Below are 22,481 nucleotides of genomic sequence, written 5' to 3' on the forward strand. Positions count from 1 at the left end.
TGTAATAGCAATGTACAAATTTTAATACACCAAATTAGTTTTTACTAACAATCCTAAGGGCTGTTACTAACAAAACCCTATATATCTATATAATTATTAAAACAGTAGGAAATCGAACGATTTTAGGGTCTCTAAAAATTGAAAGCTATTCTATAAGATTGCCACATAGGACTCAATCTTATGTGTCATCTCTAAACTTTTTATATAATATTTATCTAATATTTATATGTGTATCTAAGTTCTAAAATAATAATAATAATAATAATACCATAATTAAATTGAAATGTCGTACATATTACTAAAAATATATGTATCAATATAGAAACAATATATAAGTACCTGATTTCAGATCACATCGAATTTATATTTTGAATTTAAAATATCAAAACTTCTTAAATATTTATTTATATGTATTTCATTTTTGCTATTTTCTTTCTTTTTTGAAAACATAAATATATATTCATTTATTATCTTATAAGTATTTAAACTTATTGTCTTTATGTTTAGTCAATATCATTGGACATTATAGAAGGTTTCTCATCAAAGAGTTTAATAGGGAATCTATTTTGTGAAAACTCATTAGCGTGAAATGAGTTAAGATAACTTATGATAGACTTACCAGCATTCACAAGTAATTTCAAACTTTTTTTAAAGAATAGAAAAGATATTTATTGCAAAGTCACACCATTCAAATTAATAAATTCTATTTTAAAATTGCAGGTTAAATACCTAGTATATATATAAAACAATACTTTTTCAATGATATCCAGTAGTTGAATCGAGTTAGACATACTTTTTCTTTGTTATAACTTTCTTGAAACCAGTATAAGATAATAAGACTTTTGTAAATTGTAAACATTATTCATCGTTTAAAAATAGAATAGAATGCAAACATTACAAAATGAAAGTAAGACTACACCTGGAAAAGTTATATGACGTTAACATTATCTAGTTAAATGACGTTTTTCTAACAAACCTTAGGGTGCATTCTCGAGTTTTAATTTGATGAGATAAGAAAGGGAAGGAAAGGAAAACTTATGTTTTTGTATTCTTGAGTTTTTTTATTAAAAGAAAGGAAAGTGATGGAAAGGAAAAGTGAGGGGTTTTGGAGCTAAAAACTTTTCTTCCATATTCGACATGATTTGGAAGGATAAGTTATAAATTTATCAATATACCTTTCAACCATTATATGAACTATAATAATTATGAGGTTATAAATGTAAAATTACATATTTTTATCTTTTCTTATCCTTCTCTTTTAACTCAAGAATGCCTTTACATCCTTTTATTCACTTTTTTTTCTTTTAAATGATAAAACTCGAGAATGCATTTTATAAATATAATTTTGTATCCTTTCTTCTCCTATTCAATTTTTTTTTTTCCTTTAATAAAGACTCGAGAATACATTCGGGAGTTATTAAAACGTGTGAAAATTGATGTAAATGGATCACCCATTCGTCATGATGTTATTATAACATTTTCCCAAAGAAAAATTGGCAGTTCTAATGCATACATGCTTTGTTTAGATTTTTGATAATAGAAGGTAAATGAAGAGCAGTGGTATTTTTTTGATTGAAAAACACATGACGGTGAAGGAGAGCAGGATAGAAAATTGAAACAAGAGAATAATAAGGAATCAAATATAATGGTGTTGAAAATTGGCAGCACCATCACCACCAGTCCTCCTCCCCTTTCTATATTTAGCAACAATCAACACCCTTTCTCTATTCCAATCCAACAACATTCTTCTTCTTCTTCAAGATCCCTTTTCATGTCTTCCCTTAATTATAACTCTAATAATATTTACAATTCACCCCCTGCTTCTGCTGCTGCTATTTCCTTCCAGCCTTCCATTCTTGTTTTCTCAGGTATGTATTTATATGTATGTATACATATATAAATATAAATACATTTATCCCCAATCTTGACTTGGATGTATGCGGCTTATATTTGGGCTAACCGAGTCCTAATGTTACTTTGTGTTTTTATTTTAATTATTGCAAGATTTTGATATTTTCAATTATCAGGATAATGAGATATATTATATGATACTCAAAGGACATTACTATACTAGTAATTACAAAATGAAGTTGATGGGGTTTCAGTTGAATTTACTGATTTATAAGGTCAAAAAGGAAGACCCTTTTATCGGCTAAGCCCGATTATTCTAGAATTTACTGATTTATAGGAGGGACTGCTTTTAATGGTGTGGTTGAAGAGCTTAAGAAGTTGACTACTAGTGTTGCCCATGTTCTTCCTGTTTCTGATGACGGCGGAAGTACAGCTGAGATTGTCCGTGTTTTAGGTAACGTTTACGATTCTTCTATGACATTTAGTGGGTCTTTGGATTGCCTTATCATGTTTTCGGCTTATCGGCTTGTTGAAAGTATTAAAAAACCAATACACTCAATATTCTGATTTGTTAGTCTATCAACACGAGCGTATCTGTTAATTAAACTCAGAAGTTGATCAGCTCATAAGCCAGAGAAATGTGAGTTTACTGGCCTTCGAAATTTCAATAAGCCCAGGATATAAGGTAATCTGTAAAAGGAGTAACTGTTTGGTTTTTTGACTCGGAAATCTTGTTGTTCATGTTTCAGGGGGTCCAGCAGTTGGAGACATACGGTCAAGATGCTTGCGGTTGTCTGATCAAAGTACTTCTGAGGCTCTTGCAGTGCGGACTTTGCTTGGTTATCGTCTCCCTCTCGATGCACAAGCAGCCAAGTTAGAATGGTACATACTTGTAAACTTAGAATCATTTTGATTATATAGTGCTCTGAATAGCCTGCTGTCTAGAATTCTAGAGGTGGCGTGAGATGGATAATATGTTAAAAGAAGTCAAAGATACAACACTCCTATTGTCCATTTTATTTTACATCTTGCAAATGATTATTGTGTTAAATGTGCTTATAGAAACTATGCCGTATATTATATTTAATGAATGAGGCCGGTTCTTTGAAAAGCATATGTAATAAGCGACTTTTGAGACGCGAGTTTTCATATTTACCCATAGACCCGCAATTAATAAATACAACCTGAATGGACCTATTTTCTATTTAACGGCCTGAAAAAACACACCTTTACCATTCTTAAAGTAATTTATGTTGCGAGGGTGCTAAGCTAATAACTGTACAGGTACGGCATTGTGGAAGGGGAACATCTTTTATGGAAAGATGTTTCAAAGCCATACCGAGAAACCATTCGTGCCTTTCTTGCCTATTTTCAGAATCAGGTTTCCTGCTTTTGCTGTGTGTTAATGTTCTATTTCTAATCAAGAGTAGATGTGATTGTTTAAATGAAAAGTATACCTGTTTAATGCTTTTACATCTTTTTATTTACACTTCGTTAATAAACGGGTTCTTTATACTCACAGATCCTTCGAAGAACCAATGAGTCATTTAGTTTTAGCAATGGGAGGTATGCGTAACGTTATTCATTTATTGTTAATTTTCTTTTAGCATGCTATTCCGAGTGAGATTGAACTAATTATCTAACTCGAACCACTTCTTCCAGCATTGGTAACTTTTTCTTTGCAGGTGCACGTATATTCTTTCAGTCTCTGGATGCTGCAATATTTTTGTTTTCGCGTGTTTCTCAGATTCCATCAGAGAGTCTGGTCCTGCCAGTGATATCCACCAATGATCGCCTTACTTTGGGGTGTGAATTATGGGTAAGCTAAGCAACTTGTATCATGAAACTTTTTTTAATTGTTCTGTAATACAATGGTGATTTTTGTTATCGCTTTAAGATAGATGCCCTGAACTTTAATGATCGGATGTTTTATTCTCTGTAACACTATCTTGTTGCCTACTGTTTTTCTTCTGAAGTTTAGGATGGAACGATAATTCGTGGTCAGAATGAGATATCTCATCCGAGTAGTGGATCATTGCAACTTATAGATAAGGTAAATTTGCATTTAATTGAATGTTTTATTTATTTATTTATAAGAATACCTTTATTAAGATTTATATAAATTCTAATTCAATGCTGCAGACAAAAATAACACCACTATTCGTTATATATCTTTATGTATAGGTAAATTCCTCCGCTCTACCTTCAAGAATAAAGAGGGTTTTCTACATGTCCAGTGAAGGAAGCAACTTATTACACGAGGTGAACATTCTAGATTTTTTAAAGAATTATAAAGCTTGAAATTTCTGTCAACTAAAACTGGCATTATAGCTGTTAGCTATAGTATCAGGTATTATTAATTTACAAAATCATTGATGTGTTTATTTCTGTTTATCTGGCAGGTCTTCCCCAATGTAAATCCATCTGTTCTTGAACAGTTGAGAAATGTGGATTGCATTGTATATGGCATGGGATCCCTCTTTACTTCCATCTGTCCCTCTCTGGTAATTTCATACTTTATTGTCATACTGATGGTTGACTGTAGTTGCTCAAGTATAATTTTCATGGGTTGTGTTCTTTGGCTAAATTGTTGAGGATTTTATAAGAAAGGGGTTTTAAACTGGAGACAGCAAAAGGGGTGGGCTGGGTAACGTGTCAAAAATACGCTTGGGTCAAAATGGGCGATTTCGGGCTGGATTGAAACACATTTTTTCCAGTAAATATGTATTGTGTCAAAAATATGATTACAAAAAGTCATTTAATTCTAATACCACTATGTTTCTCTTTTGCTATAATTGAGCTAGAAGGTTGTATGCGTTGAAAATACACTATGGACAACTTTCAATCTATTTGACCTATTCCCTTCTTTTTCTTTTTTTTTTTTTTTTTTTTTTTTTTTTGTATAATCTTATCAGATTAACTGGTTATAGATAAAACACATGCCAAATTAACCCACTCATTAGTAAATGGGTTTAATATTCATCCCTAAGCTAAACCTTTTGATTTGGACTAGTATGACAGTATTAGGCAAATTGAGTAGTGCCATATTTTGGTTCTGCATAATGCTCTTTCCTGATTTTATTTGGCCAATTGATTTTTTTCATGCTATAATTATGCAGGTCTTGCTAGGAGTTGGGGAAATTATTGCTTCAAGATCATGTGCAAAAGTAAGTCTCAAATGGACACTTAAAAAGTTTATTTTTGTAGACAGACAAGTATCCACACATATTTACCATATGTCCTTCATGGACTAGAACCCACAACCTCTTGGTTGGTGGGTCATCTCGAATACTGCCTGGTCAAAGGCTCTTTGGTATTTAGAAAAATAATTCCTAGGATGCTTTACGAGTAAACCTGTGATAGAACACATTTTATATCAAACATTGTTTGATGTTATTTTCTTTAAAACCCTATTGTTTATTCTTTTTTTTTCAACAGTGATTATTCTATTTTATGACATCCTTTCTGATGCCAAGACATTGCTAGATTGTAAAATTTTTTTACTATAATAAATATCAGGTACTTTTGTTGAATGGTACTTCTGATCGAGAAACTAGTGGCTTTTCAGCCTCTTGCTTTGTAACTGCCATCACCGATGCTCTAAATAGAACTTATGGTCATCTCAACAATCGTCTAGAAAACAACGTGAGTTTGATGGCTAAATTTTCAGTTATAGTTTCAAACTATCCTTGACGGTTGATCAAATTTATGTATTGTGGTTTTTGCAGCCAAGTGAATATATTAACACTATTTTTGTGCCAAAAGGTGGTCAAGTACCTGTAGATGTCAAATGCTTGGCTGCCCAAGGAATCGTTCATGTGGTATGTAGGTTTCTCACAATCTTCTATACGTATGTTATATATATATTTTTTTTACCTTGTTATTCATTTGGTACCAAATGAAGTTGAAGAAATTGTGAAGTTAGCCATGTCACTATTTCAAAGACAAATTACGATGGATATTGTGGAAATAAACATTTTGTAATGGTCAACTATAAACTTCGCAGGTCCCCGTTGAGTCAGTGCATGATCCAAAAGTGGGTATAGTTTATGATCCGAAATCTTTGATACAAGCTCTTGCTAGCTTACTAACCGCAAGCATGAACAAGCAAAGCTAAGGGGATATTATAACACCAACAATAGCGTCACATGATTAGCATTTATGTTGGGGATTTTCTGCAATCTTTAGTCCCTTCAAATTCAACTTTAGGTACACTTCAGTGCATTCAAGTTATCAAGTTCTCTGGAACGCAGTACTAATTTGTTTTGATAATATTGTGCAGTTCAAGAAATGGCATAAGGTACCAAGTAATCCATTTCATTATGTAGAAGTATGAAGTAGGAAGCTCTGAAGCTAGCAGAATTGTCTAAAATTTAGCTGGTGACTATCATAGCATTCTCCTTGCAAGTATTAGCTTTGTATATATGTTGTGATTCAAGTTGGCAACATAGTCAGTTTCAAAAACTTACCATTTGTACTTCCAGCTTAATTTTGTAAAAATAGAAATACAGTGTTCTTTAGAATCATACAACCGTTCCATGAAATACAGTGTACCTGACAACTTGAGTTACTAATACTTGGTTGTCACATTTGCTCTCCTGTTAGGGGTTGAGTTGATAGCTGTGCCCGAGTATGTGAATGGTCTTAAGCCCACTTGAAATTAGTAACCTCCTATTATTATTGTATTTGGTGGCAAAAGTGATGCTGTTTCACTCCAAACGTACCATTGAAAACTATGCTATTGTCATTATTATAGGTAAACTTCTGTAGGGGTAGCTGCATTCAAAATCAAGTCACCGTACAAGAAAAATCCCTTTTTTGGTGAACCTTTACCACTGTTAGTTGCAGACTGCAGTTAAGGGTCGTTAATAAGGTTGTTTATATGTGAAATTAGCTACTTAAACAAAGAAGATTTCAGGTCATCCTAAGAGAAGCTTGTTTTGGTTATGACAATTTTCCCCACCTTACAATTAGACTAGTGGAATAAAGTTTCAGCCCATTCCTGTTGTAATGACTGCTATCTTTTTAAGACATTTTTTATTCTTTGTGTTTGGCTTCGAATAGACAAAGACATAATACCGTCCTTAACTAGTTAGACTAAGACAGTTTTGGTGTCACTGAAACGCTTGACAACAGTTTTGGAGTATGCTGAATAAATATCAAAGAACAGAAAGCTGAACTTTAACAAGACAACGTCTCTGGCAAAGCAAACCAACGTTTTAACATAATTTATAAGTTGTCATTAGATTTTGCCCTGCCATGCCAAGTACGTTATTAAGAACTTTTTTGGTCCATCCGTCTGAGCATACTAATTATTCGATCTTCTATATAATATATATAACCCATTTCCTCATAGACTTGAGAGTACAAATCTAAATTCAGTTACTTGAAAATCAAAGTTCTCACACAGCAAGAAAACAAATCTTAAGTAGTTATAAGGATGTCACTCAACAGCTCACTTACCTTTGTAGCACTGCTCATGTTTGGGATGTGGGGATGCAATGTTACATCTCGAACATTAAATGAAGACATCATGTTACAAAAGCATGAGGAATGGATGGCTCGTTATGGCCGTGTGTATAGAGATAACGAGGAAAAAGAATTGCGCTTTAAAATATTTAAGGACAATGTGGCCTACATTGAAGCCTTCAACAACGCTGGGAACCATGGTTACAAACTGAGCATCAACGCATTTGCAGACCAATCAAACGAGGAGTTTAAAGCCTCTCGTAACGGATTCAAGTTTCCATCCAATATGAGATCTGCTCGAACCACAGCATTCAGGCATGAGGATGTGACTGCGGTTCCATCTAGCATGGACTGGAGGAAGAAAGGAGCCGTTACCCCAATCAAGGATCAAGGTCAATGTGGTAAGCCCATCGTAATTAAACTACAAAATCGAACGCTACCGATATATTCTTTTTGTTCCAGTAATTAATTCCGTTTACTTGCTGCATGTTACAATAATCAATATATAGGGAGCTGCTGGGCTTTTTCGACAATAGCTGCTACTGAAGGAATTACTCAACTCACCACTGGGAAACTGATTTCACTATCGGAGCAAGAGCTGGTGGATTGTGACAGGAGTGGAGAGGACCAAGGGTGTGAAGGCGGTTACATGGATGGTGGATTCACATTTATTGTCAAAAACAAAGGCATCAACACCGAGGCTGCCTACCCTTACGAGGCAGCAGATGCAACTTGCAACACAAAAGAGGAAGACATATCTGCAGCCAAGATCACGGGACATGAGGATGTACCTGTTAACAGTGAGTCAGCTTTGTTGAAGGCTGTTGCTATGCAGCCTGTTTCTGTTGCCATCGATGCTGGAGAGTCTGACTTCCAATTTTACTCCAGTGGTGTTTTTAACGGAACGTGCGGTACTGAATTAGACCATGGGGTTACAGCAGTTGGATATGGAACAAGTGACGATGGCATCAAGTACTGGCTCGTAAAGAACTCGTGGGGCACGAGTTGGGGTGAAGAGGGATACATCAGGATGCAGAGGGACGTTGAAGCTAAGGAAGGGCTCTGTGGCATTGCTATGATGGCTTCTTATCCAACTGCTTAATTGATAGTTGATATATGCTCGAGGTAGGCAAGGAAGCTTCTGATGCTGAATCTATGTAAAATCAAGTTGTCTTGGCGTTATCTTGTGGATGATTCTTCTTTTCTGTCATGAAAATTCAGTAAATATGTATATGTAAAAATTGGGGCTGTTGTATATAAGTTAATGATCAAGACCTTTACTAAAGAAAGAAAATTTGGTACTTACAAAAGACGTGCTTCTTAACAACTTTTTTATTACAGTGTCTAAACATTTCACCCTTAATATCCATGAAACTGAAGTGTAAACAAAATCTATTTATATATCCCCTTTTTTTCGGTTGCTTTTGGGCATTAGTTCTCCACTAAAATCAATTTGCTGTTACCTTGTTTACTTAGTCTATATAAGTGAGTTAGATCAAGTCAATGTTGAGGTTAATTACTAATCAGACAAGGGTTATTACACGTTACATGATGGGTGGCTCTCAAAAGTACACCGACTTTGTTCCTTTTCGTTTTCTTGAATATTATTGTGTTTGGGTTATCACTATATAGAAGTTATTGCAGTGAAAACTTCTTTTTTTCTTTGTTTACAAAGACAGACATCTATGTGACTAGAATGAACAATCTCTTGGTTGATAGATCATCTCGAATAGCTCCAACCAAAGGCACTTTGGTCACTGACTCACTGCAGTACAACATACCATAGACTATAGGTAACAAAAAGGAACCCACTCACCCTAGTTAAGGTTCAGGGTCATCATATTGGTTATGCTTACTGCAACCCTTTCAAATTTTTGCGGTTGTATAGCCGCAACTTGTCATATCTATTTAAGATACTAAAAGGCAAGGGTTGGGATGAAATGCATTCCATTAGACAAATATTTTTCTGATAAATAAAAGAAGACCATGTATACAGTTCAGTTTCTTTATACATAGATTACAGATAAGTGTATCAGATACTATCGTACTATGCAATTTTCTGAATTTTCATGTTACAAGTCACAAAATATGGACAAGATGATTAAGATATAGATATTACATAAATCCAAAATCATTCATATAAGACGTATATCAGGCAGTTGGATAAGAAGCCATCATAGCAATACCACATATCCCTTCCTTAGCTTCAACGTCCCTCTGCATCCTGATGTATCCCTCTTCACCCCAACTCGTTCCCCATGAGTTTTTCACGAGCCAGTATTTCATACCATCATCAGTGGTCCCATACCCAACGGCTGTAACCCCATGGTCTAATTCAGTACCACATGTTCCATTAAAAACACCACCAGAATAAAACTGGAATTCCGAAGCATCAACAGCAACGGAAACAGGCTGCATAGCCACTGCCTGAAACAGGGCTGACTCATTGTTGGTAGGTACATTCTCATATCCGCTAATTGTGGCTGCATGAACAGCTTCCTCTGTAGTGTTGCAAGTTCCATCTGCTCCTTGGTAAGGGTATGCTGCCTCCGTGTTTATGCCTTTGTTTTCAACAATAAACTCAAACCCATTGACCATGTATCCTCCTTCACATCCGTGGTCTTCACTGTTCTTGTCACAATCCATCAGCTCTTGTTCCGATAGTGAGATCAGTTTCCCGGTGGTAATTTCAGTAATTCCTTCAGTAGCAGCAATTGTTGAAAATGCCCAACAGCTTCCTAATGATTAAATATCAACAGTAAGTGAGCCCAAAAATATCAAACTAATTAACAAAATAGTGTTAGTTCGAAATTTTATTACTGACTCACCACAAGGACCTTGATCCTTAACTGGAGTAACGGCTCCTTTCGTTCTCCAATCCATACTAGGTGGAATTTCAGCTAAGTCTCCATACCTAAACGGTTTGTTTTGAGCCAATTTTAGGGTGGATGGGATCTTGAATCCATTACGAGTAGCTTTGAACTCGTCATTTGTTAAGTCAGCAAATTTATTGACACTCATCCTGTAGGCCTGATTTCCAGAGTTGAATTCTTCTATGTATGCCACATTGTTCTTGAATATCTCAAACCGCATTTCTCGCTCCTCGTTATCTCTATATACACGCCCAAAACGAGCCATCCACTGTTCATGCTTTTGTAACATGGTCTCTTCATTTAGCACACGTGATGATACTTGACATGCCCACATGCCAAAAACCAGCATTACGGCTAGGGTGACTGATCTGTTGAGTGAGAAACCCATAATTAACTTTGAGTCGTGCTAAATTGCTAATGGACTCGTGAGGTTAACAAACTAATCCGGAGGTTCGAATTGCAGAAGATATGTAATTGCCTTTCTTAGCCATGTGAAAAATGGTATATATAGACACAAACTTAAGTACATAATTACGTGATTGGTGGGGCAGGGCAAGACATAATGACGATTATGTTGATATTTTACTATTAGAAAACTGAAGTTTAATCTGACCTTTCATATATAATTAGGATTGGTTTTGTACTTAGCTAGATAGTGTAGTGTCCTGTGTTTTAATTAATCTACACTGTCTCAGTTTTGAAGTCACTTTAAAGAATACTTTGTTGTTTTCTTGTATATCACTACTTTATTCTTCTTCTAACCTTGTATGAACTCATGCACATACACTATATACATTGTAAAGAGTTCCGTTGGCTTTCAAATTCTTAATACACCAGTATGCCACTGCAAGTCTGCAATCACTACAACAAATATTTGATTTCTATTCAGTTTTCTACAAACTTTTCAAAATGCGCATATAATTTGTTTGTTTTTTCGAACTTTTAAGGGAAAAATCCATAAAAAGGTAACCTATTTACATGAATTTCCTATTAAAGGTAACCTATTTTGTTTTCGTCTATTTAAAGGATCCTATTTTCAAAAAGTTCTTAATAAAGGGTATCTCGTTAGTTTTTGATAGACGGAGCTCGTTAAGTGCCACATCATCGATGCCACGTCATCAGTTTTGTTGACTTGGCGCTTGACTTTGACCGGTCAAAATCAAGTCAAGTTAAGTGCCACGTCAAAGTCAAGTGCCACATCATCAAAAATGATGACGTGGCATCGATGACGTGGCACTTAACGAGCTCCATCTGTCAAAAACTAACGAGATACCCTTTATTTGGAACTTTTTGAAAATAAGATCCTTTAAGTAGACGAAAAGAAAATAGGTTACCTTTAATAGGAAATTCATGTAAATAGGTTACCTTTTTTATGGATTTAACCCAACTTTTAATCATGTAAAACATTATTTTAGATGTAAAAAGAAAAAGTTCACTCTTTTAAGTGTATAAAAATGTTATGTTTGTATGCATTTTATGAGTGTAAAAGACATTCTACTCACCCAATGGCGTGTAATGATATACAGGTCTTCAAGTACCTTGAATTGTATGAGTGAACTACTCATAGCTACGTTATACATGTATTTGACTACTTGAGACTATGAGGTTCTATTGCCTAAATGTAACTTAAGACAAAAGATAATCCAAAAACGATGTATAGAACTGCTCCTTCGTCATATCAACACTGACAAACCAATATAATTAACGTAACACCGCTCCAAAAGTAAAAAACAAAAAACAAATCAGGTTTCAAATTGTGGCAATATAGTTCTAATTTTAACCTATAAAGATATATTGCCTTGCCTTGCCAACTATCCTAACCCAAAATTTCTACATCTTTGAATGCCAAGAAGACCTCTAAGCAAGCATCTTCTCCCTCTATATATAGACTATCTTCAAAGATTGTAGAGTATATCACATTTAGTAACTTAAGAATCATACTCATATTATCAGAAACCAAAACAATGGGTTTTTCACTCAATAGGTCAATCATCCTAGCAGCCCTGCTGGTTTTTGGGATGTGGGCATGTCAGCAGGTCACTTCTAGAACACTAAATGACGAGACCATGTTACAAAGGCATGAGGAATGGATGACTCGCTATGGACGTGTATATAAAGATGACATGGAAAGAGAAATGCGCTTCAAGATATTCAAGGACAATGTCGCATACATTGAAGCATTCAACAATGCTGGGAACCAGGCTTACAAGCTAAGCATCAATGGATTTGCAGACCAAACAAATGAGGAGTTTAAGGCCACTCGCAACGGATTCAAGTTCCCATCAACACCAAGATCGAGGCAGAGCACATCATTTAAGTATGAAGATGTGACTGCCGTCCCATCTAGCATGGACTGGAGGAAGAAAGGAGCTGTTACCCCTATCAAGGATCAAGGTCAATGTGGTAAGCCCATCCTAGATTCTATATCGAAGACCCTAACTCCTAGACTTTATTCATTTTTAACTATTATCGTTCTATAATCCATAGGGAGCTGCTGGGCGTTTTCAACAATCGCAGCTACTGAAGGAATTACTCAACTCACCACTGGGAAACTGATTTCACTATCGGAGCAAGAGCTGGTTGACTGTGACAGGAGTGGAGAAGACCAAGGGTGTGAAGGCGGTTACATGGACGGTGGATTCACATTTATTGTCAAAAACAAAGGCATCAACACCGAGGCTGCCTACCCTTACGAGGCAGCAGATGCAACCTGCAACACAAAAGAGGAAGATGTATATGCAGCCAAGATCACGGGACATGAGGATGTACCTGTTAACAGCGAGTCAGCTTTGTTGAAGGCTGTTGCTATGCAGCCTGTTTCTGTTGCCATCGATGCTGGAGAGTCTGACTTCCAATTTTACTCCAGTGGTGTTTTTAATGGAACCTGCGGTACTGAATTAGACCACGGGGTTACAGCCGTTGGATATGGAACCAGTGATGATGGCGTCAAGTACTGGCTCGTGAAGAACTCGTGGGGCACCAGTTGGGGTGAAGAGGGATACATCAGGATGCAGAGAGATGTGGAAGCTAAGGAAGGCCTATGTGGCATTGCTATGATGGCTTCTTATCCAACTGCTTGATTTACGCCTTGGAAGTTACAGATGTGGAATCTATGTATATCAAGCCTTTCTTATTCTTGTCCATATGTTTCTAATTGCCTCATGGAAGTATGAGGACTCTTATGTAAATTAAAGGCCAAAAACCAAGTAAACATTAAGACAAACATATTACAGGAAGTAAGTGTCAATCTGTCATGAATAAACTGGTCGATACAATTTGTATTTTCTGAACTAGAGTTGATTGTTTTGTAAAGAAGTATAGAAACAACACTTCCAAAATGTCATATTTAAACCCAAAACATAGGTCCACCTGCAAGGTATAGAACTAATATTATCCAGCTCCTATAATGCCTAGCATAGGAGATATGTGTCGCCATGTTCCTTAATTAATTAAAGCATTTTCTTACACCATCTCATAGATCTGGCTGCTAAACTTAACATTAAAGCCTTATACAAAACCATAACTTCAAGTCTAAAGTCATTTGCTACCCCCTCATAACATGAAAAAAACTTTCACAACTACGCAAAACACGGAAGTCTCGATTCAAAACTAATAAATTTCACAGATATTGGGATATATTGCTTAAGAAATAGTGACAAAAGAGAATGTTTGAGTAGCTGAACTAACTTGAAATTAATACAATTACACAAATGAAGCAAAATGTCATTAACAAAGGTCTGCAAGGGTGACCTGAAGTAGCAACTCACTCACTTAAGCACGTTTTCCGCTACTAGGGTTAGATTTAGTGCAGAGTATCCATCTCCCCTTGGCTCTTCTGCGCTTCAACAAAGCTCTTCCACTTGTAGTCCTCATTCTTAAACGAAAACCATGAGTCCGGGCTAAAGATTTTCGGGACCTGTTCCTCTTTGTTTGAGCAAGTTGAAACTTTTTCCCAGCCCTCACCACCAAACTACGCCGTTTTTGTGGTTCTGTCCCACTCCCAGAGCTAAAATCCAATCCCAAAGATGAACCTGTAACAATTGGCAAGTTCATCTGACAATTCAGTAGTGTGTGTCGACTTATAAAGTCAATGGACCAATTTTCAAGATCAAACCTCTGTAAATTCTTTTTTTCTTTATCATAGGTACATTACAATTACTAGATACTAGATAATCTAAATGGACTGTGTGATTAGTAGCAAAATATGCATCACTTTTGAGGAAAGCTACAAATACTTGTAATCTATATGATGTGTAAAACCAAACTCGGCCTCTTTCTTTGGAAGTTGCCTAGAACTTTACAGTTCCCGGCCACTTTGAATGAGTTCATAGACTTTACAATCTTTTCTAAATGATTGTTATCAACGAGAAATCGAAACTAACATTAACGGATACATCACAAGATTTGAGTACCAAGCTTTCAAGTTGTATATAACGAACATGTATGTACGCTCTATACATATTTCACTTCTAGGACACCTGACAGTCCGACACTGTATAAATATGACAACTTAGTTTGAAATTAAAACTTCTATGATTTAAATGAATATCCTTACTAAACATAGGTGAAAATCCAACAAGACCATAAACTACATACGAAAAAAAGTACTTAACATTCTTATCAACCAAAATAGGAATTCCGAAATCCTGACTAATCAAATTACTTAGAGAATAACATAATAATAATAACATATAGCAATCTCCTATAACAGAACAAACCCTAATAGACTGCTTCCAAGAAACTAACAAACATAGCCCAGAATCTTTTAAAACATTAATAGCCCTAAATTTTCAAACTTTAACAAACCCCATAACACCAAGATAAAAAAAAACCAACATACCCAGTAACTATTAAGGCTTAAAAATGCAATCTTGATACTAATTTCAAGATTTTGGTAAAAGGAAAAATACCTGCAAATGCAGATGAAGATGAAGATGAAAAAGAAAGCGAAGAAGATACAAATGAACAGTGAAGAATCCCAGATGATGATGCATTTGAAGCAAGAGCTGCAACTGGTTTTAGGGAAACTGAGCTTCTTGAAGCATTGATGAAAGGGAGTGAAGCTCTTGTACTCTGTGCTCCAAATGTTGTACAAACGGATGATACACAAGACATCGCCATGTCTTCAAGATTCAAGATTTCTTTCTTGGTTTTTGCTCTGTTGTTTATTCTGTTATCCTCTTTGACAGAAATATGATGATAGCCTTATCGGGTTCTTTCAGGAGATAGGGCTAAATTGGTAACTTCAACAAGGTTGTATTGGGCTTGGCAGAATTTAATTTGGCCTGTTTTTTTTTGGGGGGGCCTTTAACCATCACTTCTTAAGGCTAGGTGAAGTCGTGAAGAGAGGCCACTAGTGTCTCACTGTCTCCAAAACGAAGAGACTAGAGGCGAGCAAAATGACCTGACACATCCGTTGGCATTAGTCCTAGGTGTTTATCGTTGACATAATAAATTTATCAATAAGAAAAAAAATAATAATAATAAGTAATTGACTGTCTATTATTAGTTGTAGTATTAGTGTATTACGTAAAAATCACTCAATGATTAATCGATCAGCTACTCGGCTAGAATGTTCTGAATCCAAATTAAACAAACGTATGATAACCGTGTGTTCCATTAGGGAGCCTGGTCCTGACTTTTCTTTGTGGTATTCATTTTTGTTCGGCTCTTGAAATCACATCAGGAAAAAAAAATCACAACCTCTTGCGTGTAAACTTGATCAACCTCTACTTGATTTCACGTGCATAAATGAAAGCTCTTAATTAGTTCGAACGTCAAAGTTTGTTGTTATTATACTAGAAAATTGTAACCAGTTGACTATAGAACGAAAGTGTCTCTATGCTAATTTAAAGCATAGTCCCTACACACAAGCTTTTCGAAGTGCTGTTTGTATGGCTGTTAGCATTGATATCATTGTGACTTTACATCCAAGATAAGCTTTAGGACCAAAGTTTTTCTTTCGTTGATTATTATGTACGTCTAGTTATAAAAATATTAAATTAAATAAAAAGTAAGCTTAGTATACATTTTGCAATAAACTAAACAATCAATTAACGAGAATCACAGAAAAATAATGGGTCATATGTAGGATAATGCGGTGTTTTGGACGGACTGGATTTGTTTTTGGGTCGCGTTGGATCATTGGTTTTGTGATAAAGTATTTCGATTTTATGAACAGTTATGGGTATAGATGGTAATGGGGAGGGTATTGTCGGGGATCTCAATCCCCATTCCCGTATCCGATTTTGACTTGTAGTCCCCATCCACGTCGGGATATTAAATTACATCCCCGTACCCGTCTTCATCCGGTATCGAGGATCCCCGTCGGGTATCCGGGATATCTTTTTTGAAAGAACATATATTTATATTGTAGTAGTAGATAAGAAGTAGAATGTGTATTTCAACATTTTTCTTTTTATGTATACACTAATATATATATATTAAGTAAATGATTAATAAAGTATAACACATAAAAAGTATATTAAACAAAAGCTCTAAACTTCAAAATGATTCTAATATATAGAAAAGAACTTAAAGTGATTCTAATAAATATATAGTACTTTTGGGTTTGGGTATGGGAATCGGGGATTTACGGTTTCCCATCCTAATCGGGGAATAGATTTACATCCATATACTTGTCCCCCTCCCCGGTTAACTCGGGGATTCTTTGCTCAAATCAAGTGTGGGTATCGAATTCCCTATCGAGTACGTGTATTTTTACCATCTCTAGTTATGGGTCATATTGTTTTTGAATCATGGTGTTTTATTTATATAGGATATAGGGTATGTATATAATCATGATATGAGGCAAGTATTATTATCAAACACATTAAAGAATATAAATATCTAATATCTATAAAAATGTGGACAAAATTTGAGACCAAATACCACAACATATATCTTACCAAAGTTTATACACTTACGTTTGGTAGGAGGAAATCATACAAAATGTAAATGTAATAAAGAAAGTAAATAATAGGAAATAGAATGAGTGTTTGGAAAGTGAATATATTACATTGTTTGGTAACAACAAAACATGAACATAAGAGAAATGTAAAAAATAAACAAATTAATATGGAAAAAAAAAATTAACAAAAATTAATTATAATATCATGATATAAATTATTGAAATTAATAGTTAAATCCATGAGAAAATAAGAAAAAGGTTAACTTGATTTCATTCTCACCATTCCTCACCATTTTGAAAGAAATTATGAGAATGGAAATGATCCGCCCTTTTACCTCTTCATTTTCATTCTCTTATGTAACCAACAAGGGAAGTAATTCTCATTCCATTTCTACCATTTCCATTCCATCCTACCAAACAGTCAAACACCCATACCTTTTGAGGAATGGTTATTTGAGAACTAACAAGAAAAAGAAGAGAAAATTACATTTTCTGTCCCTCAAGTTGGCAGGATTTTCAATTATTGCCCTTAAGTAAATTAATTACTGAAAAAACCCTGAAGTTGGTCAATTTTTTCATTTTTTACTTTGTGACTAACAATCGTCTATTAGGCCCGTTAAGTGAGGGGCAGATTCGTCATTTCACCATGATATCATCTTATTCTTCTTCCAAACACAAACACAAAGCCAGATTTTGAAAATCAAGGGGGTCGGAAAACAAAATGTGAACTGAAAAACACACACTGAGCACACAAACACACACTCTGAAAGACACACAAACATACACTCGAAACACACAAGTTTGAAATCGGAAACAAGGGTTTTTGGATTCGAAATTGTTTGGATCGAGATCGGTTTTGGCTATATTTGGTTGGATTCGAATTGAATTGCTTTATTTTATCTTTCTTTTCGATTCAAACAAGTTTTTTCGACAGTCAAGTTTTTCCGGCGAAGTCTAGATCGGATTAAATTGGCTAGGGTTCGTGCACGATTAAATTTTGAGTCGATTGCAACATGTTTCGTGTTCTGATTCGAAGAAACAAGAGATAAATCTAGATTTTAATTTTTCCGGCATGATTTTCAAATTTTCGGCCGCCATGATTTCATTTGACATTTTGTTTTTTTGCAAAACCTTTTTGTGTTTGAGTTTGGAATAAAAAGAAGAAATAATCATGGTGAAATGACGAATCTATCCCTCACTTAACGAACCTAATAGACGGTCGTTAGTCACAGAGTGAAAAGTGAAAAAATTGACCAACTTTAGGGGTTTTTCTATAATTAATTCACTTAAGGGTAATAACTGAAAATCCTGCCAATTTGAGGGACCAAAAATGTAATTTTCTCAAAAAAGAAAGAATAAGACAACAATTCTAGACTACACATTCTTCACACATTATTCTCTCTTCAATAATAAATTATAATTCATCCATAACATTCAAAATGTTTTATTTCACATACTGTAAATCGTTAGATGAAAAAAATATGGGTAGTCTTAAAATGTCAAAGATGACACTTGTTTTGTTGAAAATGTGTTGTGCCCTCGGGTTAAACGCTAATGGAGTTGGTAGATTTGTGAGAGATGGGGTAGCTATTGATGATAAATAAAGATGACTTTTAGTTACCCATTTACTAGTTGATTTAAGTAGACTTATTTATTATGCCGGTTGGTATTTTATATTATTGATTGTGGATTTCCTTTTATTATTGTGATGATATGATGCTGGTAACAACATTTAAAGTTGTTTAATGATTCCATTAGGGATCAAATGAGATTTTGTAACATCGCTTCCGCATTTTATTAACGGAGTTATATTTAAAGTTGAATTTTTTGGAAATTTACATTTTTACAAAGCAGGGTCCTCTTTCATTAGAGATGCAATTCGATACTTTTGACGACTTTTTGATTTTAAGACTACCCATGCTTTTTTTTCATCTTACGATTCACGGTTTGTGAGATAAAATATTTTGAATGATTTGGATAAATTTTCATATTTTATATAAGAGAGAAAATGAGACAAAATGAGTAGTCGATAATTGTTCCCGCTTTTTTTTTTTTGCGAATTCTCAAAATAACTCACCTCATACCTTTTACGGATAAAAGGTGTGTCTTTTAATTATATAGTGGGAACCAAATTACTTGAAATAAACATGAGCTATGTACTTACCAACTCCGGGTTAAGTTTAACTCGACTAGATAATCTAAGAAGAATCTCGGCACTTATACTTGTCCTCGTTGTAGTCTGTTAAAATAACTTCAATCCAACTGGGATGATTTTACACGTCCTTTCGTATCTTTACTTGTCCTTTCTTATTTATAATACTAAAGCATGTTTGTCCTTACATGTTCATATGTGATTTGTCCATATTTAAGGACATGTTTTTAGATATTCTTAATATCTAATTTTTGTTTGTATATGATATAAGGATATGTAAGGATGTTTACATGGTTGAAGATAAAATTAAAGAATTTTAAGAATTTGTAACGATGCGTAAGAATATAATGTGAGAATTAACGAATGCGTAAAGACGTCCTTACCATTAGAGATCTAAAGATAGTTTTAGCTCCATCCCTCGGTCTCAAGTCCCAACTATGTTCGTGCATTTGACAAGCATAGCCTGGCTAGTTCCATTCACGTAATGGTAATTTCCTTTAAGATACAAGTTTTAACGTTTAACAAAACTATACCTAATATGTTTGTTCTATATGTAACGTACCAGAAGAGAATAAGAGATTAAAGTCTTTTTGTTTGCTTTGGCTGTAATGATGTTCGATTGAACCTAAAAATGGGACCCAAAAAGGCCAAATTCTTGATACCAATATTCTAACTTTATTGGTTCCCACACACGTGGTTTCCTATTTTGATTATTGGAAAATATACAAGTTGATTTGAGGATGCTATGCTATGCGATACTATTTAATGACATGCATAACCAATATCAGTATTAGCATGATAGAGCCAAAGAGACCATTTTTTTCATTTAATTGTGTTATTATGGAAACATCGGAACAGTATGCGGCTTTTTCCTCAGTAAGTTGGTATATTAAGTTGATCTGTTAGAGTGTTAGTTAAGAAATTTATTTTTCACACTCCATTCATATATGGATAATGATAAATCAACCTAATTGGTGTGCCTAAAGATATGCCTAATCGTAAGATGATGATATGTGAAAAAATCAGAGGGCAAGATTAGGAAAGAGAATTAGTGAAATCCACATGTCAAATTCTTAAGGTTTTAGGTTGATTTTTAGGCATATAAGTTAGGTTGATTAATCATTTTTCTTCGTATATATATAAAAGAATATTGTTTGGTTTGTGGACTATTATGAGTTGACAATGAATTGTGTAGGTACACATATACCACTATGAATGCTAATGGTGGCTTAGTTGCTTGGGACAAGAGGAAGTGTCTTCTCTGTCTTCATACATGGTTTTCTTTGATCTTATCTTTAAAAGTCATTGATAAAGCAACTGATCTAAGTCCGCTATCATCCTTGAAATGCAATCATATGATGTTAAGGCGTATATATTACTGTAATAATTTAATGATAATTATTGAGAAATTGGCCTTCACAAGAAAAATACATACTGAAATGGACAAAGGAGTGGGGATAGGAGTATGCAATTAAATTAAAAGGTTGGGTAACCCCATCTATGGGGTTGATGTGTGCGTGGTTCTTCTATATTAAAAGGAAATTAAAGTATATATGTTCGCTCTTAAGTTTTATAAGTGTGATTGAAGTTAATTGTTCATTTATGAAAACAAATTAAATTAGTAATGTTAAAAAACATTTTTAAACTTAAACATTTTATATAAACTAGTAACAAAAATCTTTGTATGAACATTTACCAAAAACGACTGGATATGCGTTAGAAAGGTCAACCCTTTCCCAACGACACAAAAATAAGCTCGCCGAACTTCTAACAACCGCCCCGTTTGCATAGAACAATATCGTGGCTACGTAGACCTAAGTAAAGTGGTCATATTGGATCCTTGGGAACCATCACAAGTACGGCTGACATCTATTTATATATTTATATATCGAAAAAGTGATATAAGGTTGTCAAACACCTAAGCTTAGCCGCTTAAGTGTTGAACCCCTCACATACAAATTTTTTAATATATTTTGATTAATAAATAAATGTTTGAGCCCCATGAATTTTATGAATTAAAAAACAATATGTGAGTGTTTCACACCTAAGTTTAGGTACCTAACAGCCTTTTATTACCATCCCCTTTAGATATATATATATATATATATATATATGAACATTTGACCCTCAAAGCCTGTTAGGCCTCGGGCAGGATATGATCACAGGGAATTCAGCAGAAAAAAAAAAAACCACATGTTTGTCACTCCGGAAAGTCAAACCAAAGATATATGAGTAGACAGTTTTCACGTAATTGTGAGTTGATATGTGTTTCATTGACAATTTGCTTAACATATTAGTACAATTTGTTTTTTTGTAAAGTAATGACATGATAGTTTGCTTTTATGGTTTATCATCTGCAACATTTAGACTTTTTTTTTCTTTTCTTTTTAACAACGAATTTCGATTATTGACGGACTATTGGAGTATCATCAAGCCATTAGTGATATCACCTGATCATATCCCCATCAATCAATAATGTTTATACATCAGATTAAGAAGAAACACAATAAATAATATAAGAAAATCTTTTTATAGGATTCGAATCAATAATCTTATGATTTATTATATGCCTTGTCTTACCACTAGGCTATCAGAGAATTAATAATTAGAAACTTGGATTCGTCAATTGAGTTATAGGCCAATTGTTTCTTAGTAATATATATATAAAGATAAGTAAAATAAATGTTCACAAATTTAAATACTAAACTGCATACAGTAAAACAGTTTTGCTAGAGCCTAGAGTAAGTATACTCTAGACTCTAACAAAACTATTTTAATGGATTAGTGGAATACATAAAATGTAAGTATACTCTAGGCTCTAGCAAAACTGTTTTAATGGATTAGTGGAATACATAAAGTGTTTTACATAATCACATTTCAATGTTAAAACATGATAAATCTTTCCAAACAGTCGTAATTTCATAAAATTAAATAAACAAAATTAATATAATAATCACATCACAATCACACACACAAAAAAATAAATTATATGAGAATAGAATATATGACAAACTAATTAAATTCAAAATCTCTAAAATTCAGATGAACTCAACAGAGCAGAAGAACCAAAAGTGCAAAACTGGTCCAATATATCGCTTGGCCCTATGTTCTTGTACCAAATGAATTGAAGTTGACAAACCATAGAAGCAAGAGGCAAAAGTTGTACTCAAGCCTGAACTACCATCAAAAGTCATCATAATGTTTTCCTTTCCACAAGCTTGCAACA

At 34.3% G+C, this 22,481-nt stretch overlaps 5 protein-coding genes across 5 annotated transcripts; 3 read left to right on the forward strand and 2 right to left on the reverse strand.

The window, feature by feature from the left end:
• The first annotated feature begins 1,503 nt into the window (after positions 1-1,503).
• On the forward strand, positions 1,504-6,534 carry LOC122594255 (uncharacterized protein YNL011C). Its single transcript, XM_043766728.1, has 14 exons — positions 1,504-1,868; positions 2,189-2,305; positions 2,601-2,733; positions 3,136-3,232; positions 3,374-3,417; positions 3,514-3,670; positions 3,833-3,904; positions 4,036-4,113; positions 4,254-4,355; positions 4,971-5,018; positions 5,371-5,496; positions 5,580-5,672; positions 5,858-6,060; positions 6,134-6,534. The coding sequence occupies exons 1-13, from the start codon at positions 1,646-1,648 to the stop codon at positions 5,966-5,968; spliced, it is 1,401 nt and encodes a 466-aa protein (XP_043622663.1). The 5' UTR covers positions 1,504-1,645; the 3' UTR covers positions 5,969-6,060; positions 6,134-6,534.
• A 754-nt stretch (positions 6,535-7,288) lies between these two features.
• LOC122594257 (senescence-specific cysteine protease SAG39-like) lies at positions 7,289-8,460 on the forward strand. Its single transcript, XM_043766731.1, has 2 exons — positions 7,289-7,721; positions 7,830-8,460. The coding sequence occupies exons 1-2, from the start codon at positions 7,292-7,294 to the stop codon at positions 8,420-8,422; spliced, it is 1,023 nt and encodes a 340-aa protein (XP_043622666.1). The 5' UTR covers positions 7,289-7,291; the 3' UTR covers positions 8,423-8,460.
• Positions 8,461-9,274: 814 nt separating this feature from the next.
• LOC122592236 (senescence-specific cysteine protease SAG39-like) lies at positions 9,275-10,203 on the reverse strand. Its single transcript, XM_043764430.1, has 2 exons — positions 10,149-10,203; positions 9,275-10,058 (listed from the first exon to the last, which is right to left on the reverse strand). The coding sequence occupies exons 1-2, from the start codon at positions 10,201-10,203 to the stop codon at positions 9,472-9,474; spliced, it is 642 nt and encodes a 213-aa protein (XP_043620365.1). The 3' UTR covers positions 9,275-9,471.
• A 1,954-nt stretch (positions 10,204-12,157) lies between these two features.
• Positions 12,158-13,346, forward strand: LOC122594256 (senescence-specific cysteine protease SAG39-like). Its single transcript, XM_043766730.1, has 2 exons — positions 12,158-12,596; positions 12,681-13,346. The coding sequence occupies exons 1-2, from the start codon at positions 12,158-12,160 to the stop codon at positions 13,271-13,273; spliced, it is 1,032 nt and encodes a 343-aa protein (XP_043622665.1). The 3' UTR covers positions 13,274-13,346.
• A 449-nt stretch (positions 13,347-13,795) lies between these two features.
• LOC122592340 (50S ribosomal protein L34, chloroplastic) lies at positions 13,796-15,443 on the reverse strand. Its single transcript, XM_043764542.1, has 2 exons — positions 15,104-15,443; positions 13,796-14,224 (listed from the first exon to the last, which is right to left on the reverse strand). The coding sequence occupies exons 1-2, from the start codon at positions 15,312-15,314 to the stop codon at positions 13,965-13,967; spliced, it is 471 nt and encodes a 156-aa protein (XP_043620477.1). The 5' UTR covers positions 15,315-15,443; the 3' UTR covers positions 13,796-13,964.
• Positions 15,444-22,481: the final 7,038 nt, after the last annotated feature.

The sequence above is a fragment of the Erigeron canadensis genome, chromosome 3 (genome assembly GCF_010389155.1).
Source record: "Erigeron canadensis isolate Cc75 chromosome 3, C_canadensis_v1, whole genome shotgun sequence".
NCBI classification, from domain to species: Eukaryota; Viridiplantae; Streptophyta; class Magnoliopsida; order Asterales; family Asteraceae; genus Erigeron; species Erigeron canadensis.

Bases quoted from the DNA above. Each gene is read 5' to 3' on its own strand.
- LOC122594255 (XM_043766728.1), top strand. From the start codon at position 1,646: ATGGTGTTGAAAATTGGCAGCACCATCACCACCAGTCCTCCTCCCCTT. The intron at 4,114-4,253 runs GTGAACATTCTA...TTTATCTGGCAG, and splicing joins GAAGCAACTTATTACACGAG to GTCTTCCCCAATGTAAATCC. The intron at 5,497-5,579 runs GTGAGTTTGATG...TGGTTTTTGCAG, and splicing joins ACAATCGTCTAGAAAACAAC to CCAAGTGAATATATTAACAC.
- LOC122594257 (XM_043766731.1), top strand. From the start codon at position 7,292: ATGTCACTCAACAGCTCACTTACCTTTGTAGCACTGCTCATGTTTGGG. The intron at 7,722-7,829 runs GTAAGCCCATCG...ATCAATATATAG, and splicing joins CAAGGATCAAGGTCAATGTG to GGAGCTGCTGGGCTTTTTCG.
- LOC122592236 (XM_043764430.1), bottom strand. From the start codon at position 10,203: ATGGATTGGAGAACGAAAGGAGCCGTTACTCCAGTTAAGGATCAAGGT. The intron at 10,059-10,148 runs GTGAGTCAGTAA...TTTAATCATTAG, and splicing joins TAAGGATCAAGGTCCTTGTG to GAAGCTGTTGGGCATTTTCA.
- LOC122594256 (XM_043766730.1), top strand. From the start codon at position 12,158: ATGGGTTTTTCACTCAATAGGTCAATCATCCTAGCAGCCCTGCTGGTT. The intron at 12,597-12,680 runs GTAAGCCCATCC...TATAATCCATAG, and splicing joins CAAGGATCAAGGTCAATGTG to GGAGCTGCTGGGCGTTTTCA.
- LOC122592340 (XM_043764542.1), bottom strand. From the start codon at position 15,314: ATGGCGATGTCTTGTGTATCATCCGTTTGTACAACATTTGGAGCACAG. The intron at 14,225-15,103 runs GTATTTTTCCTT...CAATTGTTACAG, and splicing joins ATCTTCATCTGCATTTGCAG to GTTCATCTTTGGGATTGGAT.